At 37.9% G+C, this 20,252-nt stretch overlaps 1 protein-coding gene across 7 annotated transcripts in view; it reads left to right on the forward strand.

Annotated features, from left to right (window-relative positions):
- diaph2 (diaphanous-related formin 2) overlaps nucleotides 1-20,252 on the forward strand; it is a 424,876-nt gene that overhangs the window by 286,969 nt on the left and 117,655 nt on the right. For all 7 annotated transcript variants that reach the window (XM_053235486.1, XM_053235484.1, XM_053235480.1 and 4 more), the window contains one exon: nucleotides 18,243-18,366. In XM_053235486.1, the coding sequence (XP_053091461.1) occupies nucleotides 18,243-18,366 (124 nt within the window). The remainder of the gene's footprint in view (nucleotides 1-18,242; nucleotides 18,367-20,252) is intronic.

A 20,252-nucleotide genomic window follows, 5' to 3' on the forward strand; every position in this document is an offset into this window, starting at 1 on the left:
CAGAACATACTTGAGAGAAATGTGAGGCCATCTGTCCAGCAGCTTAAGCTGGGACAAAATTGGGTCATGCAACAGGACAATGATCCCAAGCACACCAGTAAATTAACATCTGATTGGCTAAAGGAGAAAAAAATCAAGGTGTTGGAATGGCCAATTCCAGACCTCAAACCCACTGAGATGCTGTGGTAGGCTCTTAAGAGATATGTGCATAAAACATGCTCTCAAACATCAGTGAACTGAAGCAATGTTCAAAAATTATATGAGAGACTGATAAACTGCTACAGAAAACATTTACTTCAAGTTACTGTTGCTAAAGGTGGTTGTACATGATACTGAATTATACAGTGTACTTTTCCCCCCCACCTAGCTTCCGAATGTTGGTTTACTCTTTGGAAAAAATGACTACATATTGAAATTTGTTATGTTATTTTGTTGTCAACTGAGATTATTTGTTTGTTTATAGAATTTGGTGTGGAGTTGTTATTTAGGCCCTGATAAAAAAACAACAACATAGAATTAAAGCAGGGTGTACCTCCTTTTTCCCCATGACTGTAATCTTCTAGAAATATTCAAAATCCCATAATTCCACAAGATGCTGGGCTATAGCCCTTATAGAAAATAACATTAATCTACACTTTGCAGTGTTTCCATTAAGCTTTAAGATGATAAGGCTGTAAGGAAATGCAAGCCATGTATGTTGTGTAGTGGGGGACTAAGCTGTAGCACATCTGAAAAGAGCTTATTTAGATTTTGTGTCAAGCTGTAACAGAGCTTCAATTTTCAATTCTGTTAAAGATCATTCTGTCAGTTATCTTTTTTAATCCAATTTTATAGTCATTTTTCAGGTTCTACTGAGAGGGAAGAAGTATTTGGGAGGCAAGTGTCAAGGCTACAAGGGTTGATCCAGCATTGTTATAAAAATCAGGCAAACAGTCATCAGTTCAACAAACTAGCTACTGTACGCAATGCAAAAGCAGTGAAAAGTAGAATGTACTTCAAAACTAAATTCTTTTACCTCAAATTTCCAATCTTACAGGTGAATTTATAGCTCTGAAAACTGTAGGATTTCTTGAACTGGAATATTGAATATATGATGGGAAATGAGGTATCACTTCTAAGCTTCATCATTGTCTCCTCACTCAACTGATCACTATTTGTGCTAATAATTGCTGATTAATTCAGTCAGTTCTGTCCTCTCGACTAAATTTCTTGCTGTTAATGCATTTTTAGGTCATTTAAAATATTTAAACTTTGCCTGCTGTCATCTGTGTACTGTGCTCTGGTTTGATATTGCTAGCATGGTTGTAGACATCCTTTGTCATCTTTACGTCTTTAACTGGCTCATTACCCAATGTGATTCTTGCAGACAAGTTTTGAAAGTAACATAAATAAAAATATTTACACATTGTTTTGATAAAATATATTTATACCATAATGACATTCAATGGGTTTTCACTGACAACAGTAGTTATGAGGGGTCCAAACACATAGTGTTGGAACCCCATTGTAATGGTTGGAACCCCATTGTAAAAGATTTTTCTTTCTTCTTATGATTATCAAACTGTAAGTTGTAGACACATTAAACTTGGTCAATAGGTAGTACTCCCTCCCACTACTCAGGCAAGTGAGATAGACCCAAACGTCCCAATGGTGCTGCTAGAGGGCAATGTCCAATCTTGTTTGATGTCAAACTACTCAGGAGAGTGTGAACCTCAACAATCATCAAAAACATCTTAATTTGTAAACAATATGGCCAACACGATTCTAAGAAGGTGGAACTGTTTTACTCAAATTACATGTGTGTTACATGTTACATGTAATTCATGTTCGATCATATGGATTTGAACCAAACTTGAAAGACATGTTCAGTACAAGGTTCTGAGGATGTCTGCAACGATGAGGGTGTGATCATCAATAGGGGGTAGAGTTAAGTCTTAATAGCTGTTTTGCATGAACCAAAAGTCCATTTTGTGTGCTGCATCAATCTGCACCTGGATTTACAATCAACAGTAAATTATACGGCCACCTTTAGCCAATCAGGTTTCTGTGAGCATTTGACACAACACTAGTCATAAAACTTGACAAGTTAAGGTCTTGATAAATCTATAGTTTCTTTGTTGTACTATGTAACATGGCAAGAACTGGCCACTGGGGGTGCTATTTGCAAAGTGTGCTTGGACCCTGCAGATCCTTGATCTAGGCCCCACCCACTAATTTCTGCCATGATGGGATTTTTTGCTAATTTGCATAATATGGTTTGGAAATTGCACCGTCTCGGATTGCAATACCCTGCAGCAGATAGTGAGGACAGCTGAGAAGATCATTGGGGTCTCTCTCCTCTTCATCATAGACATTTACACCACACTCATCTGCAAAGCCACCAGCATTGTGGCTCACACAAACTCTTCACCCTCCTCCTGTCTGGCAAAGGGTCTCAAAGCATTCAGGCCCTCACGGCCAGACTGTGCAATAATGTCTTCCCCCAAGCCATCAGACTCCTCAACACTCAGAGAGTGGACTAACAACACACACACACACTCAACTGAACACCATCCCATTCTCTTTGTAATTTTTGCACATCTTTGTATTCACTACCTGCATTTTTGCTGCTACAATATTTATAAAATACTGTATATAATTTTTTATACTCTCTACCTGGCTGCTATCCCTTGTGTTTACATTTACAGCAACTTATATTGTTACTCTTTTGCACTACTGTCCCATCTGATTCACTTTCTTACTAGAACTGTGTACTAGTCGGCACTACACTCTATCTTACTGTACCTGTTGTCCTGTTTTGGTAGTGATTGTACTGTCTTGTGCTGTCTACACATGTCTACACATGTCTGCACATGCACTTTATGTAAAAATATGTAGTCGCTTGTAGTTCTGTGTTGTTTTATGTAGTACCATGGTCCTGGAGGAATGTTGTTTCATTTCACTGTGTACTAACTAGCTGTATATGGTTGAAATGACAATAAAGCCACTTGACTTGGCTTGACTAATATGCAAAACTTACTTTTGAGAACTTGTTCAGGGATTTTTGTCCTATCTTCACAATTTTGGTGTCAATCTACTCAGCAAAGTGTGAACCTCAGTAATTATCAAAAACATTTCTAAACAATGTGGCCGCCCCAATGTCAATCAATTTTAATGAGGCGGAGCCTAATAAGCTCATGTTTGCTTGCATGGATTCACGTAAACCTAAACTTTATACATAGGGACAAGATTCTGAGGTAATATGCAAAGTTTGGGTTGTGGGCATACATAGGGGGTGGTGCTAAGGTCAGATACAGTTTCTCAGGTATCAAAATTGTGCTGAAATTTAGTATGCTGCATCGATCTGCAAATATGTTACTGGATTTTTAATCACTGAATTACTTCAAAATCATTAGCCACCTTCAACCAATTAGTTTTCAGCAGGCATGTCGCACTATTATCATTGAAATATCATCACAAATCTTAACAGTTATGTTAACTCATGTATGGTCTCTCTGTGATCTCTCTATTATTCTACGTACCTTGTCAAGAACTGGTGATTTTTATGGGGCCAAGCAGTAGGTGCTTGGAACCCTATTGTTTTTGTTAGGATTTTTCTTATTATTCTTCTGCTTCTTATTTTTCTCTGATAAAACTGATCATGCAGACCAAACCACAGGTCCTACAGGTCAGTATGTAATACTTCCTCCTGCTAATCAGGCAGGAGAGATAAGCCCAATCGGCCTAATGGTGGCACTATAGCGAAGTGTTTTACGTTTTTGCTCATATCTCGAAAATAGTAAGTCCTAGAGTGAAAATTCTTTTTACTACTTGGGTAAATCTAAGCAGGAGATAAAAGGTTCTTGAGGCTTTTTTGTTCTGGAGAACCTTTTAACTCCCGCTTAGATTTTTATAGGTAAATTGCATAATATGCATTATTTTGGTGTCAAACTACTCAGAAGAGTGTGACCCCCAATAATTATCAAAAATATGTTGACATTTCTGAACAATATGGCTGCCACATGTCAATATATAGTCATATATGTAGTCAGAACTAGATTCAGAATCATTATTATACTGATATCATAATAATAGAAACAGTACACAGGTAAAAAGAATTGTCATTATTATTTCAATATTAATAGCATACCCTTTAGTTGACCTAATCTATACCATTGTATAGATTTCAGTGCATCCTGAGTTTCCCAACCTTCTAAAAATAACTACTAGCTGTAACCTGGACCTTCCAGTAGGACATAAACAGTGTGACTAATCATCTTAATGCTTTTCTACCAGTGAACAAAAGTCTTCATTACAAAGCCTTATTGATTATCTATGGAAGCCACGTATGCAGAGAAAGCAGAGAACTTTGACTCTGGAGCCTGTAGGTTGTCAATGCATCCGATTTATTTGCATTATCATTGTCAATTGCAGGGTAAGTCCCGTTCATCAGAAAGTTAATGGTTAAGAGAAAACAACTGCCCTCATCCTCTTTTTCAATAGGGAAACATAGCATAACTACATACAGAGGATTATAGTCAGTATGTCCTAATTGTAGATCTCCTCAACTAATCATACAACAAGGTATTGTGATCCCCTAGCATGCTCAATTATCTGAACTATGTCTAATCATATTATATTAGTGGTAAATTGAACAGTGTACCCATTTTTCTTGGTATACCAGTATCACATCACACTACAGTTGTACTACAGTCTACAGTTCTAAAATATCAAGGTATCATTGGTTTGGCATCTAAAGAACCAAGAACAGGAATCTGGGCACAGGCTCACTGCAACTGGACAATTGCAGTTTGGAAAAAGATGGGGCAATGTTTTTTTCAATTTCAGCTATCTAGTTTTGCTGAGCTTTTGCCCACTGTAGTATCAGGTTCCTGATTTTGGCTGACAGGAGTGGCACTCGATGTGGACTTCTGCTGTTGTAGGCCATCCACCTCAAAATTTGGCAAGATTTTGAGATTTTGTATGTTGAGATGCTTTTCTGCTCTCCATGATAATTTCTGTACCCAGCCTATAAGGTGAAGTCAGTATGGCCATTCTTCTCGGACTTCTTTCATCAGCAAGGAATTTCCACTCACATAATTGCTGCTCACTGGAAGTTTTTTGTTTTTTTCATCATTCTTTATAAACTCTAGAGACTGTTGTGTGTGAAAATCCCAGGAGATCAGATTCTGAAATTCTCAAACTCACACTGGCACCAATGAAGTTACTGGCAAACGAGTGAACGAAGTGATGGAATAAAACAAGGCAGCTAACACTAGCTCAACTTCATAATAATTTATTGGCTGTATGATCTTATCGAACACTCAAAATATCTTGGTACATGGGAAGGTGGCTAGAAAGAAGCCATTACTGAAGTAAAAAACACATCAAATCATGTCTGGATTTTTTCTGTATTTTGCTTATTTTCTAAGTTGGCTTGTTGTACTGATGATATAACTCACAAACCAACATGAGTGAATGAAGTGATGGAATAAAACAAGGCAGCTAACACTACCTCAATTGCATAATAATTTATTGACTGTATGACCTTATCAAACACTCAAAATATATTGGTAAGTTTAGGCAGTCACTTCTTTTTAAACAAACTGCACAGACAGAATGAGCAGACGATATAAGAGCAATTCTTCAAATGGGTAGAGCTAGATGAAAATCATGGACAGCAGTGATATTTTTCCCTCAAAAACTGGTCATGACTGTTGAAAATGTTGTAAATGTTGACTGCTGTTTATATTTTCAGCTGGTACCATACATTAGCTACCTATACTTACATACATACACTTTGATTAAAATAATGGATAATGTCACCTAGCTAGCAAGTGGTAGCTGAGTCAGTCAACGGTAAAATCTGCAAAAATTATATGACTACACTTTAGATTTTTGCATATTAATTAATAACACTGTACTTGAGTTAGCCAATGTGCTGTTTTAAGTTGCACTTTAGGTAATGAATCATGAATGTGCATGTAGTGTCCATCTTCTAATATGGGTGGGTAAGAGGCAGACCCACTGCCCATTCGGCTATATGTAGTGTTGCAGGATTATGACTTCCATCTCAACCCAAAAAGGCTTCAAAAACACACTCGTATATAAAGTCATTTCAGAAGCACCATCCTGATACTATTAGATGTCACACATTAGATATGCAGTAAAGTGAGCATTAAAATTTACCCTGAGCAGTTAACATGTTGGATAAACTCGTGAATTTTTTGCAGAGTAATAGTTCTGCTAACATTAAAGAGATAATTTCTTGACCCAGCCTGCAACATGCCTAGTCAACATCTGCACAACGTGCACAAATTAAGTCTCAATTTGTTTGCTAATTGGAGAGAGTTAACAATTTTGGGTCACTATTAATGCATGTTCTTAATATGCTTATTTTTATATTTTTATTAAGACAAGTTGGAATATTTAGTCAGTTGCTGATTTTAGTATGTTGTATGCTACCCACCTAAACAATACCCAAAAAGTAGTTTATGCGGATCATGGACAAAAATTGCATGAAGGAAACTTGAGCTGAATCTGTTTTTCACATGGCAAGGGCATGGACATTAACTAAATCTTCACCAAGGGGAACTGTTTTCTACAAAACTGCTTAGATCACATCCAAACATACTGAAAGATGGAAGAAACTTGCAAGTGATCAGAAAAACTGTTGTGCTGATGTCTTCCTAGTTGGTGAAGGAGGTTGCTGTGACACCTTTTAGACATAAATTGTGCATGTGTATGTGTGTGCTTTGTACATTTTTTTGCTTTCTGGGAATGGTGTAGTGAATTTTTAGAATCTATAATTTTATCATCTTCATTACATATCTTATTTGATAGTTATAAATTTGTGTTAAGATGTATGCTGTTTTGCTTTAGAATTATTTTGTCCAGCTGCTGTTTGTCCAATTCTCTTTCTGAATTAACATCATGCTTACATGCCATTTCCTAGCAAATGGCTTGTGACATGCTTATCTTTGCACCCGTGCAAACGGGAATGGGAATTGGAGGTAAACTTTTCTTGATCAAATATCAGGCAATTGCAAAAGTGTGTGCTGTAAGGGAAATAGGCTGCTGCATGAGATAATGTGCAACTTTGAAGTCACAAATGAGTGTGAAGACGAATCAACCTGCGTGACCTGAGTGGCCACTCACTTAGACTTTAGAGCTATCCATGTTTGCTCCAAGTTTTTCCCCTTAAATAAAATCTCAAATGTCCTCCAGCAAAAGTATAAATATTTTTTATTCCCAGTTGTTTTGTAGCATTATTAATTTGTTTTTTATTAGTGGTAATTAATCACAGTTCAGTCATAGCGGATTTTTGGTTATCCTTACTTGTAATACACACATATACCTTTTTTGTCTGTGACATTTTCAGTCTTTGAGTCATGACAAGTATATATCAATAAGGCAGGCTAATCTCTGAACTCAACCAGAGCAATAAGGAAACATCTTCTACTTTCCAAACCTTGAGACCCTCCCAGAGGTTCTCTGGTATTTTATAATGTGAATTTGTTAAAGCAATCATATACATCAGATTCAAGCAGGGTAAAATTGCTCAGCATCTCAACTAATCTTGATCTTGATGTAAATAACCTTTAAATTTCCCAAGGTTTGCTAAAGTTTTAGCTATTTCCTCCCTCAGTATATGAAGAAAAGAATCATCCTCATATATAACTGAGATTGCAAGAAATCCTTTTAAGACTATGAAATGCAGACATGCAGAATCAGCTGTATGAAACCCATGGAGAGGAGATGAGATCATGCCAGGGCATGGTGGATAATGAATAATGATGGATAATGAATCAGCTGATAACAAAGGTGAATGCTTACCTGTAAATCCTCAAGTACTGCCATCTGTCTCAGTGTCAGTCTTTGCACATTGGCCCACCCACATTCTGCTGCAATTGCAGCCTCCTCTCTCTGGTCTTGACTTGGCTGGCCTTTTCTTATGTAGTTTGCCTTTTGTCCCTTTTTATTTTTTAATTTTTTTCATCATAAGCCACTGCACAGCCAACGTTGCTGCTGTACCTACAGACAGGTGACAAATTATAGCAAGAACCCACATACAGTAAAGTGTGTTATTAAGTTGTCAAGCCACCATGCACCATGAGCTTCCATGCACCTTGGCATTGATTCTACAAGTTTCTTTTTTCTAAAACAAGTTCAATTTTTCTAAAATATTTTCCCTCACTTAGTGTTTTGATAGTGGTGGACATGTTGGTCCAAAATCTACCATAGGGGTTCAATTGGGTTAAGGCTTTGAATGCTTTACATCATTTTTATCCTCATCAAACCATGATGAGCCCTCGTGACCTGTGGATTTGAGCACTGTCATCATGGAAGAGTGCACTCCCATCAGAATAGCAATGTTTCATCATAGGATGAAGGTGATCATTCAGAATAACTTTGTATTAATTTACAGCAATCCTTCCCTGTAAGGGGACAAGTGGACACAAACCATGCCAGCAAAATGCCTCCCACAGTCTGATCAAATTCTGGATTGACATTCTCAGTTACCTATAGAACAGTTACTCTTCCGTTTTTCTTCACGTCCACACTAATGCATGTTACTGTAGTCACTGTTCCTATAGAAATACTGGGCAGTTAAGTAGCGTCTGTGACCGAAGCTCCTACCATCTGTTCCCTATTAATGAACCCTCTTTCAAAGTCACTTAGATCTTTTCCTCTTGCCATCATGGTCTAAAATAGATGCTCTTGCCTTTTTATGTATCAAAGGTAGACAGTTGCACAGCTTGAGTGCCCTCTTGATTTGCTTGAACATAGCAGAGTTCCATGAATGACAGGAGTTGTAATACCAAAACCAATTTTAGTTTAGTAACTTTCATTATGACTTTCCTCTCTGTCTCCATCAGTTATATTTCCTGAATTGCTGAATTTGTGGCTTTCTGAGGTATCTACTGGCTGCAAAAAGCAAAACAATTTCAAAAGTTACATGACTTGAATTCTGCATATATCTTTCCTGTTTGTCAGTTGAGTCTTTTGTGTCATCAACACAGTTTTTCTCTCCATTGCCCACTGTAGAATTTCTCCTTGCTTCTTTCTTTGTGCCCTTTCTGATATTTATCCCCATTCTACCTGCAAGCTCAAATAAATAATTGTATCCATAATATAGATGCTTTGCTGGTGGAAGAGTGTCACTGAAGTGTGGAGTGGCTCATAATGAAGTGGCGTTATCATCAATACAGCAGTATTTACAGGATCCAGAGGGAAGCAGGGCTTTTTATTTCTAGCAACAGTTATTTTTCTGTCCTCACTGCCACTATAGCAAACCCTTCCTTCCCCTGTGAATGCCTGATTCAGAGAGAGACAGAGAAACAGACAGACACAGAGTGAGAGTCACAAGCTGACGATTACAGATCCCATTCTTGATAGCTGGTAGAAGGTACAGACAGGTCTCACTGGTGTCTGTGTGTTTTGTGAGATGCGCTGTGGATGTGACATGAATGTGAATGGGTAATCCAGATTTGCTTGTCTGAGCCTGACCTACGTTGAGGGTTTTGTTTGTTTAGTTCAGAAATTTGGATTAATCTCTTTCTATGAAATTAATTATCAGGATCTCTCTCCATTCTCCTGCACCATTCTCAGTCATTGTTTTTGCTTATTTTTTATATTTACTCTTTATGGTTATTGAATATTTTCATTCCATAAATGAGGATTACAAGGCTCTGCTTGGATGACCCATTTTAAAGCATGTATATCCAGAGGTAGGATTCCAACCTATACCCTTGAAATAATCATTGAGTAAATAAACACTTGTAATCATGACAAAGCTGAAAAGGGATTTCCTGAAAATTAAAATAATAAATAAACTTTAACCAAAAATTACCAGTAAGTACCAGTAATTATATTCATATGGTATGTGGACACTGTTTTTTGTTGTAAAATTGAACAATTCATTCAATTAAGAACTATGATGACTTTGCTGATGAATGAGCAAGTATACATCCTCACAGGTTACATTAATAGGAATGCTTATGTGCCAACAGTGCTAATGTGGCTAATTGGATAATCACATGAATGAGCACAGGTACAGGTGTTCCTAATAAAGTGATTGGTGATTGTGTATATCCAATAGTCTTGAAGTTCACCAACATAAAGCATAAATAAATTGCATGCAGTTATTCAAATTGTCCCTGTGATGTATTTATCAGACAGTAACAGACCTATTTGCATTCTTTTTTATGGTATTGTATTGGCTTGTTTAGAGGCTTGTCTGCCTTTCAGTAACACCTCTTCAGTTCGATTGATATAAGATCCACAATTTTCACTCTGTGCAGCACTGGATTTCTTCTTAAAGTGGGCTCAACCTGAACATCTATCCCCTGTCTTTTGTTCTGTTGAAATAAGCTTTTTTGGTTTGTTTACCTATGGTTGCCTTCAGTTTAATCTCAGGTGTCACTGGAGCAAGATACAAACATGTTTTCCAAACAGCCAATGGGATAAGATGAGCCTGTTATCTGAGCTGGAATATAAGAGTGGAAAAGTCAGTTCACTCTCTATACAGGGACCTGCTTGTTAGTGCCAGGATATATTGCACCATGTTTAGGTCAATAATCAATGGCTGTAATTTAACGTAATTTGGCAGTAAAGAAGTCGCCTTAAAAAGATTTCGGCTGTCATTTTGTGGTTGTGGATCTTGATGTAAATGCAGAGTGATAAATTTAATAAACCACAACTTTTTGGATTGCTGTAAGACTTAGATTTTTAGGCTCCCTGAGCCTTGAGTCCATTTTACAAGATCGTTTTAAATAATATGATCTGGCTCCACCGTGCGCTGTCCCTCTCATTATCAAACTCCACTCATTTGTCAGAGATGAATATGGTAAATTCTAATCTATATAGGGACTAATGAACCTTTTCTCATGACATTTTTTTCTCTTTTTCTCATACATATTGTCACATAAGGTAGGTGGAAATGGATGCAAATGCAGTGAGAGTTTATTGTAAAATGCACAAGCAGACAAATCCTAATCAGTAGGCACGGTCGTAATCCAAAAACAGGCAATAGTTCAGGCAATGTGCAAACCATACAAACAGAGCAAAAAAGTGCCAGAAAGCAAAACCAGGGAGAGAGCAAGATCAAAACCCAGATAAACAATGTAGAGCAAGCAGCTTGGCAAGTCAAGTATAAACACAGAGTGTTACTTCGCGAATGAGTGCATGAAACAGGTCCTTATATACTGTGAAGTGTGATTGTTCTCAGGTGTGTGTGATTAAAAGTCAGGTGAATGTGAATGTAACAAAGTCCATTGTTGGGAATCGTAGTCCATGGCGGCCATACTTGTCATATGGTGTGTTCTGCGAAATCGGGTTCTCTGAGACTGTGGGAATTGACCTGACACATATAACGGCACAAACTATAATGCTCTTGCATTTTATTCAAATACATACACTGTACAGTCAATTCTTTCAAGATCTCACTTGACTCAAATCCCAATATGGACAATTAATTCAATTCAATTCAATTCAATTTTATTTGTATAGCGCTTTTAACAATGGACATTGTCACAAAGCAGCTTTACAGAAATAAATGGATTCACAAAAATATATTGTAAATATTTAAATTTATCACTGTGAATTTATCCCTAATGAGCAAGCCAGTGGCGACGGTGGCAAGGAAAAACTCCCCGAGATGATATGAGGAAGAAACCTTGAGAGGAACCAGGCTCAAAAGGGAACCCATCCTCATCTGGGTGCAACGGATAGTGCAATTATAAATAAATCCCTTCTATTGTGTACTATATGGACAAATAGTGCAATTGTGCAACCAATAAATTCATCACAGTATTTGCAAGAGGTCCGGCTGGTTAAAATCTATCCACTGTCCACTGATGGAGTCCTGAGTACGAAGCTGCTTGTGGCAACTGCAGCCCCAAAGCCACTACAGCAATCGCAGTCCCAAGCCATTACAGTACAGCTCCCCATATGTGATCCCCAAGCCATCTCCACAGCCCCCAGGTGGCACCATCCCCAGCAATCCAAACAGTTCTTCAGGCAGTCCATATGGGGCCACCCCCAGCAGCAGCGAGCGAACTCAACCGATGAGAACTCCAACCAGAAGTAGGGCATCAGGATGGGTCAGGCAGCGAGGAGGAGCAGAAGGGGTCAGGATCACTGGCATCACTGGCATCTCAGAAGTAGCATGTGTAGCTCGACAGAGAGTGAGGGAGAGAGAGAGATGGAGAGAAAGGAAGAGATTGTTAGGTGAGCTTTTGTCCTCTAATGGTTAAGCACGATGTACTTTGCATGCAGAGTGCAAGCAGGGACTCCGGCAAGACTAGCTATGACAGCATAACTGAAAGGGAGAGCCAGAAGCTAACACAGACATGAGGGCACCCTGGGACATAAGGCAGCCAGCCACTCCACCGTCGACAAACCTGAGTGAACGTGTGAGAGTGGGGGGGCAACAGCATCCAAACATCCCATTTCACCACAACACTCTATGCCTGTGAAACCCTCCAGACCTGCCCCTGTACCTAAGAAAACTATTCACAAAAGGCTTGACTAAACAAATATGTTTTCAGCCTAGACTTAAACACTGAGACTGTGTCTGAGCCCCGAACACTAAGTGGAAGGCTGTTCCATAACTGTGGGGCTTTGTATGAGAAAGCTCTACCCCCAGCTGTAGCCCGCATTATTCGAGGTACCAACAAATAGCCTGCATCTTTTGATCTGAGTAGGCGTGACGGATCATAAAAGACCAAAAGTTCGCTCAGGTACTGTGGCGCGAGACCATTTAGTGCTTTATAGGTCAATAGTAGTATTTTATAATCAATACGAAATTTGATTGGGAGCCAATGCAGTGTGGATAAGATAGGGGTGATGTGGTCATATCTTCTGGTTCTAGTAAGGACTCTCGCTGCTGCATTCTGGACTAACTGGAGCTTGTTTATGCATCTACTGGAACATCCAGACAGTAAGGCATTACAATAATCCAACCTAGAGGTAACAAAAGCATGAACTAATTTTTCTGCATCGTGTAGTGACAATATATTTCTTATTTTAGCAATATTTCTGAGATGAAAGAAAGCAATCCTAGTTATATTATCTACATGAGCTTCAAAAGAAAGACTAGAGTCGATAATCACACCAAGGTCTTTTACTGCTGCACATGATGAAACAGAAAGGTCATCCAGAGTTATTATGTAATCAGAAAGCTTACTTCTAGCTGCATGTGGTCCTAGTACAAGTACTTCTGTCTTGTCAGAATTAAGTAAGAGAAAGTTAATAAGCATCCAGTTTCTAATGTCTTTTACACATTCCTCAACTTTATTAAGCTGGTGTCTGTCATCTGGCTTTGCTGAAACATACAACTGTGTGTCATCAGCGTAACAGTGGAAGCTAATACCATGCTTACGAATAATTTTGCCCAGAGGTAGCATATATAAAGAAAAGAGCAGTGGGCCTAAAACAGAGCCTTGCGGAACACCAAACTTTACCTTAGCATGAGAAGAGAAGTCACCATTTACGTTTACAAACTGATAACGATCAGTCAAATAAGACCTGAGCCAGGAAAGGGCTGTTCCCTTAATGCCTACTACATAATTAGGTCCCAAGCACTGAAAGCGCGCAGGGCTCTATTATTTTCCTAAGGATTATTATTTTTTTTTTTTTAGGGCCCAAGCACTGAAAGCATGTAGGCAAAAGCTAAGACATGGGCAATGAGGGGGGGCTCTGTAGTGCCCGCTTTTGACTAAAGTGGTGGGGTCAGTTTCACCTACAGTCACCAAATTCAGTAAATATATTGTTCTTATCAAGCTGAACAACTTTCAAAATGACAGTCATTAGGTCCACCCGACAGGAAGTAGGTCATTTTGGATATAATGTGGATTTTTTGAAGATTACAGGCTCTGAACTTTTAAATACTCCTCCTAGGGGATTTATACGATTGTCACCAAATGTGGTGAACATTATGCCAAGGCATTGAAGATGCTAAATTGCAAACAGATTTTTGATATCTCGAATGGTGTGGCCATGGTGAGGGATTAAATTTATGTCAAAGGGAAACGTCAAGAGTCTCCTGTCTTCTAAGTGCATTGTCTGATTTAGATCAAATTGATGTTGTATATTTGGTCATGGGGGCTATGGTGTACCCCCTTAAATGCATGTGCCCACTACACATTACTTCACTGCAATTAATTAATGGCTAATAAGGATAACAACATATATCTCTTATCTTCTTCATGCATTATATCACCAAATATGAGCTTTGTGTTTGGACATGGAAGCTGTTGTAAAGCCTTAGACCTGGGCTTAAACTAACAGATCAGGGCAAAATATATTACAGCACTCGCTTCACTATGCATTGTTTTCATACACCCACCCGGTAGCGATGGCACCGTAGTGCTTGGGCCCATCATCGCTGCTTGCAGCTATATTTAGTCTTTGTTTGACTTCAGAGATTATTTCTAAGTAAGATATATCACTGTAGGATATGAAGTGTAGGGACTTGTCTAAATAAAATATCCACTGACAATATTTCAAAGATTTCTAAGAACAACATAAATTTGATCAATGAATTATAGATACAGCTTATCCATAAATTGCTTCACCAAACAGATTCCTGAATATAATACTGATAGCCTCACATTATAACTAATTGTTTGTAATTTTGTGTGGTTCCTCTCTTTTTACAAACTGATCTTTTGATTCTTTGGAAAAAGAAATTTGAGAATAAATCCTTTTTATTGAGCGTGGGAAAGAGCTAGAGACTCCACAAGTGGTGCTGACCAGAGAGCTGTCACAATTATTGTTAATCCAAAGTCAGTGTATTATGGAATATTCAGCATGCATTCTTATAAATACATAACACGGAAATTATGAATATGAACAGGACAGACAACATTTTTTCTCCTGTCCACACAGCATGAAATAGCGATTGGAGGATAGTAATTTGGCTGTGCAGGTCCTTTGTAATCATATTTTATTCAGCTTATAATATTAATAAGGATACCGCAGAAGTATTTTATTTTATTCACTGATGCATATATGCTACCACACACTGCTGATGCCATTATCATGGTGTCATGAGTGGCTTTGCTTTAAATTGAATGTGAATTCTACCAAGTCAAGCTATTATCTTCCTTAAACATTTTAGTAAATATGAATATGCAGTTTGACTGTGAATGTTTGAGTTTATGCATGTCTCTTAATGGTTAGGGATAAAAAAGTAAATGAAATTAATGAGCAGATGACTAAGGAGTTCTGGTGAGGTGGCATATAGAAAAGAGCATGAAACCACTGAGACTCAGATTTGAGTGTTTGTGTTCTCTTTCCTGTGTTATGAAGCTCCAGTTTTGCAGTAGGGCATTACTGTCTTAGCCAGATGTCATACTTGAATGCTGTGCAGACAAATTTACTACAGTCGCATTTTCTATATTGGGGATTAAGATAAGTATTTCTGTGTTTTTATTTGTAGTAAATCAGCTTTTTTCTGACATGTTTAGCTTAGGCTTTATTGGTATCCTGTGCCGTGTTGGGTAGTTACTTCAGAAAAGTAATTAATTGCTAATTAATAATTATACTGTCAATGTTGTATTTAAATTACTGACTAATTACTCTATCTGAAAAGTAATTGTATTACTCATTACTAATTACAATAACAATAACATAATAACAATAAGAGCTACTAAAAACAAAAGCAACTCCTGACTCAATAAGCCATATTAAAACTGTAGTTACAGTATTTCAACACAACTGCTTAAGAGCATGTGTAATCATTTGACAAAAGTGACCCTCTTTAGTTAACAAAGAGAATTTCTCTTCCACTGTGTACCCTGCAATCAGTTTTTTAAAGCTCACCTTCAGACACTTTCTGTACTAGTTTTGCCTGCATAACAGGGGCTGCCGCAGTTCCATCTGTCGCTGTACATGGATCACTCAAAAGTGTTTGTCTATGTTGTCATTGCAGGTGCATCAGTAGGTTACTTGTGCTTTGGAAAGAGGCCGATAGTGTTTTTCCCCAGGACATAACTTACATTTTACCGTCATGTTTTCGTCAGTGTGTCGAAAAAATTAAGTAACGGGAATATTTCCATTTAGCAAAACAACCAATTGTTTCTCCTGACATCCCTGAACTTGTGCGACTTCACCTGGTGTGAACTCACGCGTGATAGCCTACAGCTAACGAATTTAAAGGGGCCGAGTTGAATTAGAAAACAAATTTTAGATTTTAGACATTTTCTTTAGATGATACATTTAGATTTTAATTTCAATTTCGTTTTATACAGAATTGTTGAAAGTCTATACAGTATTTAATGCAAGTACATCAAAAGTAACTGTAATTACTTAAAAATGAGGAGCAATTTCTTACTTTACTTTTTTCAAGGGAAATGTAATTTAATTACAGTAATGCGTTACTCAGTAACACGTTACTCAGTAATGCATTACTCAGCTCATCAATACAATGCCTTGACAGAAAGAAATGTGATCAGATTGAAAAAAGTACTAGCAAACTTCATGTTGAGGTAATCATGCACTTATATTATCTATAAGATTTCATTTAATTGATAAACAAAACTTAAGACAAGGCCCAACTGAAGTACATCTAAAGAAGCTGACTCTGTGGACACTCTATGAGAACTGCATATAGCCAGGATAAGAGGGTTGACCCTCTCAGGCTTCCTTAAATGTGGTTATTTGGCATGTTTGTATTAATAATGCTAAAGCAATACTGTGATCACAGCATGGAGCTGGAGCTTCAGAGTCCTTAGTTATCCCCAAGACACTGTAGACACTTTGAAGTCTGAACTTGAAAGTTCTGATATGAGTAAGTGGGGAGCCACAGTGCAGTGAAAAGCAGTAAACAGTGATTATTTGCCAATTAATGAAATAAATTTGATGATGAGAATCCCTTCAGCCTTAGGCCTTTCATTAATGCATGAGTTCGACCCTGACACTGACTTGCACCTGAACACACAAAAGCATCGCCTTTACTTAAAAAAGCCTAAAACAGCTAGTGGGAGTTTATAGTGGAGGACAGTAAAGTTGGTGAAGACCACACAATTGTTATTTAGGCCCTGATAAATAAAAGAAAAGAATTGAAGGAGAGTGTACTTTCTTTTTCCCATGACTGTATATTTACCTTTGTGTCACCTGACCTACAACATGCTTGTAACTTTTTGTATTTTACCTCGGGTTTGCAAAATGCGTTATATACAGATAGACTAGTGTGACACAGACATGATGTTGGATTCCATTCAATTTGCTGTGCTCTGTTGAAAACAGATTTTTTACATGAATTAAATTAGATTAGCTTAGAATCAGCTTTATTGTCATTTAGCAGAGTACAAATACAAAGCCAACAACATGCAGTTAGCATCTAACCAGAAGCACAAAACAGCAAGTCACATTAAGTGCAAAGAGACAATGAGGTAGGGTGGCAGTAAAGTGCAAGTGCTGTGTGCAAAAGGCATGTTATCAACAGTGCAAATGGAATATAAGGCATGAAAATTAAAAAAAAAAGTGTGAATGGCATAAAGTGTGTAAATGAGTCCAGAGACATGGATTGCAGTAATTATGACAGTAAGGTGCAGTGAACAAAGATGCAAAGTGGAATGGAGGTAGTACTGTGCAAACTGTTTAAGGTTATTCCATCTGCAGAAGTAGGGATGTGCGTGTGTAGTATGTGCAAACTGTACAATGGAGTAAGTGATCAGAGTACAAACCGCAATATGGGGGTTAGAGGATGGGAGATTAGTGGTGGTGTAAGGAGTTCAGTATGTTGATTGCTGAGGAGAAGAAGCTGTTCATTAGCCTGCTGGTACAGCAGCAGAGGCTCCTGTAGTGCTTCCTAGACAGGAGAAGAGTGAGCAGTTTATGGTTTGGGTGAGAGATATCCTTGATGCCTTTCACCCTCTGTAGACAACATCTGTCACAGATGTCTGCGATGGGCAGTTTTCACCACCCACTGAAGAGCCTTCTGGTGGGAGACTGAACAGCTGCCATACCACACTGAGATGCAGTTCATCAGTGTGCTCTCTATGGTACAGCGATAGAAGCTCACTAGTATCTGAGTAGATAGGTGAGCTTTTCTCAGTCTCCTCAGAGACTTGATCGGGGTGGTGGTGGAATCTGCCCCCTTCCACTGTGAGGGGTATTGAAAAGAAACAATATAGCAAAATATACAGAATAAATCTTCAAGCAGTGATGTGCACCTGTCAGCAGTCGGATATGTATCATGCTATTGCAGAATATTTTCTCTGACCACTATCTCATAAAATTCTCCCCTTTTTCAGTGTCTGCTCAGATCCTCAAAGCCATTTTGGACTCAATGGAGCGTCAGATCCAGAGGCTGGAGAATGACATCCAGAGCTTCCCCAAGACAGAGGACAAACAGGATAAGTTTGTGGAAAAAATGTCCATATCCTTACCATTATTTCTTTTGTTCTATCCTGAAGAGCACAAGACCTTGCTGGTGCCATATTCATTAGCCTATGGCTGGTTTTCACTTTTCTTTTGTAAAATTTAAAATGTATGGAAAGGGAATGGGTGGAATGGTTTCCAAGGAATGAGTTGCACTTATCTATGCAGCATTTAAACAACCACAGGCCCTTCTCTTCAGAACTGAGCTATCAGCCCTCAAGGCTCCACTCCCATATTAATACCAGGTTACTTTGAGTTGGTGTAGCCACACTGAAGCTTCTAACTCAGTTAGCAATGCTATTTTCAATCGTATTTTTAAAAAGAGCTTATGATAAGACTTGAGTTTTTCTGAATGTTTGTGTTTTAATCAAAACATGACACTGGGTTTCTTGGACTCATTAGCTATTTTTACTCAGTTTTGGTTCTAAGTTATGGAATTTTGTTCTCCAATTCTGGCTGTGGTTTATCATTTTTATTAGTTGAAAGAAAGAACCTTCAATCTCACTTTCTCTTTGCTTATGTGCTTGAAGTGAATCTTCATGATGGGTTATATTGCATAATAATAATCTGCATCTGCACTAAATTGTAAGCTGCAGCAAGTCAAAGAAATGTGCTGAGAGTAAGGAGCACAAAGCTCCTGCCGAGACTGGGGCCCATCCAAGATAGAATTTCACCACAAACTGAGTGGTAGTATTTATTACGCTGGCCCTGGGATAATTTGAACTTGAGTGAGGGGAAATGGAGAGCAACAGATATACCGTGGCAGTGTCTGGACTTCACAGACCTCTGGAGGATTTTAAAAGCCAAATGAGCCCAACAAGTGAACTTGCTTGGGGCATCTCACCGTGTCTCACGCAGTCGGTGACTAGAGGCAGCACAGAGAGTACACAGAGACACAGCCGTGCATGCTGATTGGATGATATGAGTAGGGAAAAATAGGGAGGATTTCATAATGTAACTCATTCATAATGTAACTCAGCTAATGGAGTCTGAGGCCTGTTTTGTCTATGCTGGAGACGGTGAGCTAGATTAGATGAAGAAGTGATTGAGTTTCTAGAAAGGACACATGATGGCACATTTGCCAGAGCAACAAGCTTCTGACTGTTTGCAGGTCTGATCTGAACATGATATTTAAACAGAAAATCACCATATATTTATAAGTATTATTATCTGATTTAATGTTACTATGGATTAGTATCTTAAAATTATTACTTGAAATGTGTGTAATAATTAAGTTAAGTGTGATGGCTGATGAAATTATTTGTAATAATTGTTCAAATTCAAGGTGTGATTCTATGCCTCTAGACAGTCCATCAGTTGTGTTTGCAGAGTATGAGCTGCATTCACATTGCAATATGAAGTACAGAAACTGTAATTTAACTGAATTTGATATCACACACAGACATTTTTTCCTTCTTATGCTTCAGAGAGATGCGACACAATATGATTGTGAGGAAAATTCTTTTATACACAAAGCATTTTAGACTCCTTTAAAGTCCTGCTCATAAGGGATCACATAAGAAAAAACTAATATCCAGCAGGTTTTGTGATAAAGAGGAATATATTTATCAAAACAAAGAAAAAACAAGTAAAAACTGCCTTAGTAGGGTATGTCATCCTCCAAGCTTATTTAGATGTTGTAGTAGTAGTAGTTGTAATAATAATAATAATAATAATAATAATGATAATAATAACAAACAACACTCAATGTATATACTGAAGACCTTTTGTTTAATTAAAAATATCACTAAATATGTGGCTTACTTAATTCATATGAAGATATCAGAGCTAGAGAAACAGGTATACATTTATTACACTTGAAATATTGATATTTTAAACAGAAGCGAAAGCAGAAGCACATGAACAAGGACAGAATGTGGGGT

The sequence above is a fragment of the Pangasianodon hypophthalmus genome, chromosome 7 (assembly GCF_027358585.1).
Source record: "Pangasianodon hypophthalmus isolate fPanHyp1 chromosome 7, fPanHyp1.pri, whole genome shotgun sequence".
Classification (NCBI taxonomy): Eukaryota; Metazoa; Chordata; class Actinopteri; order Siluriformes; family Pangasiidae; genus Pangasianodon; species Pangasianodon hypophthalmus.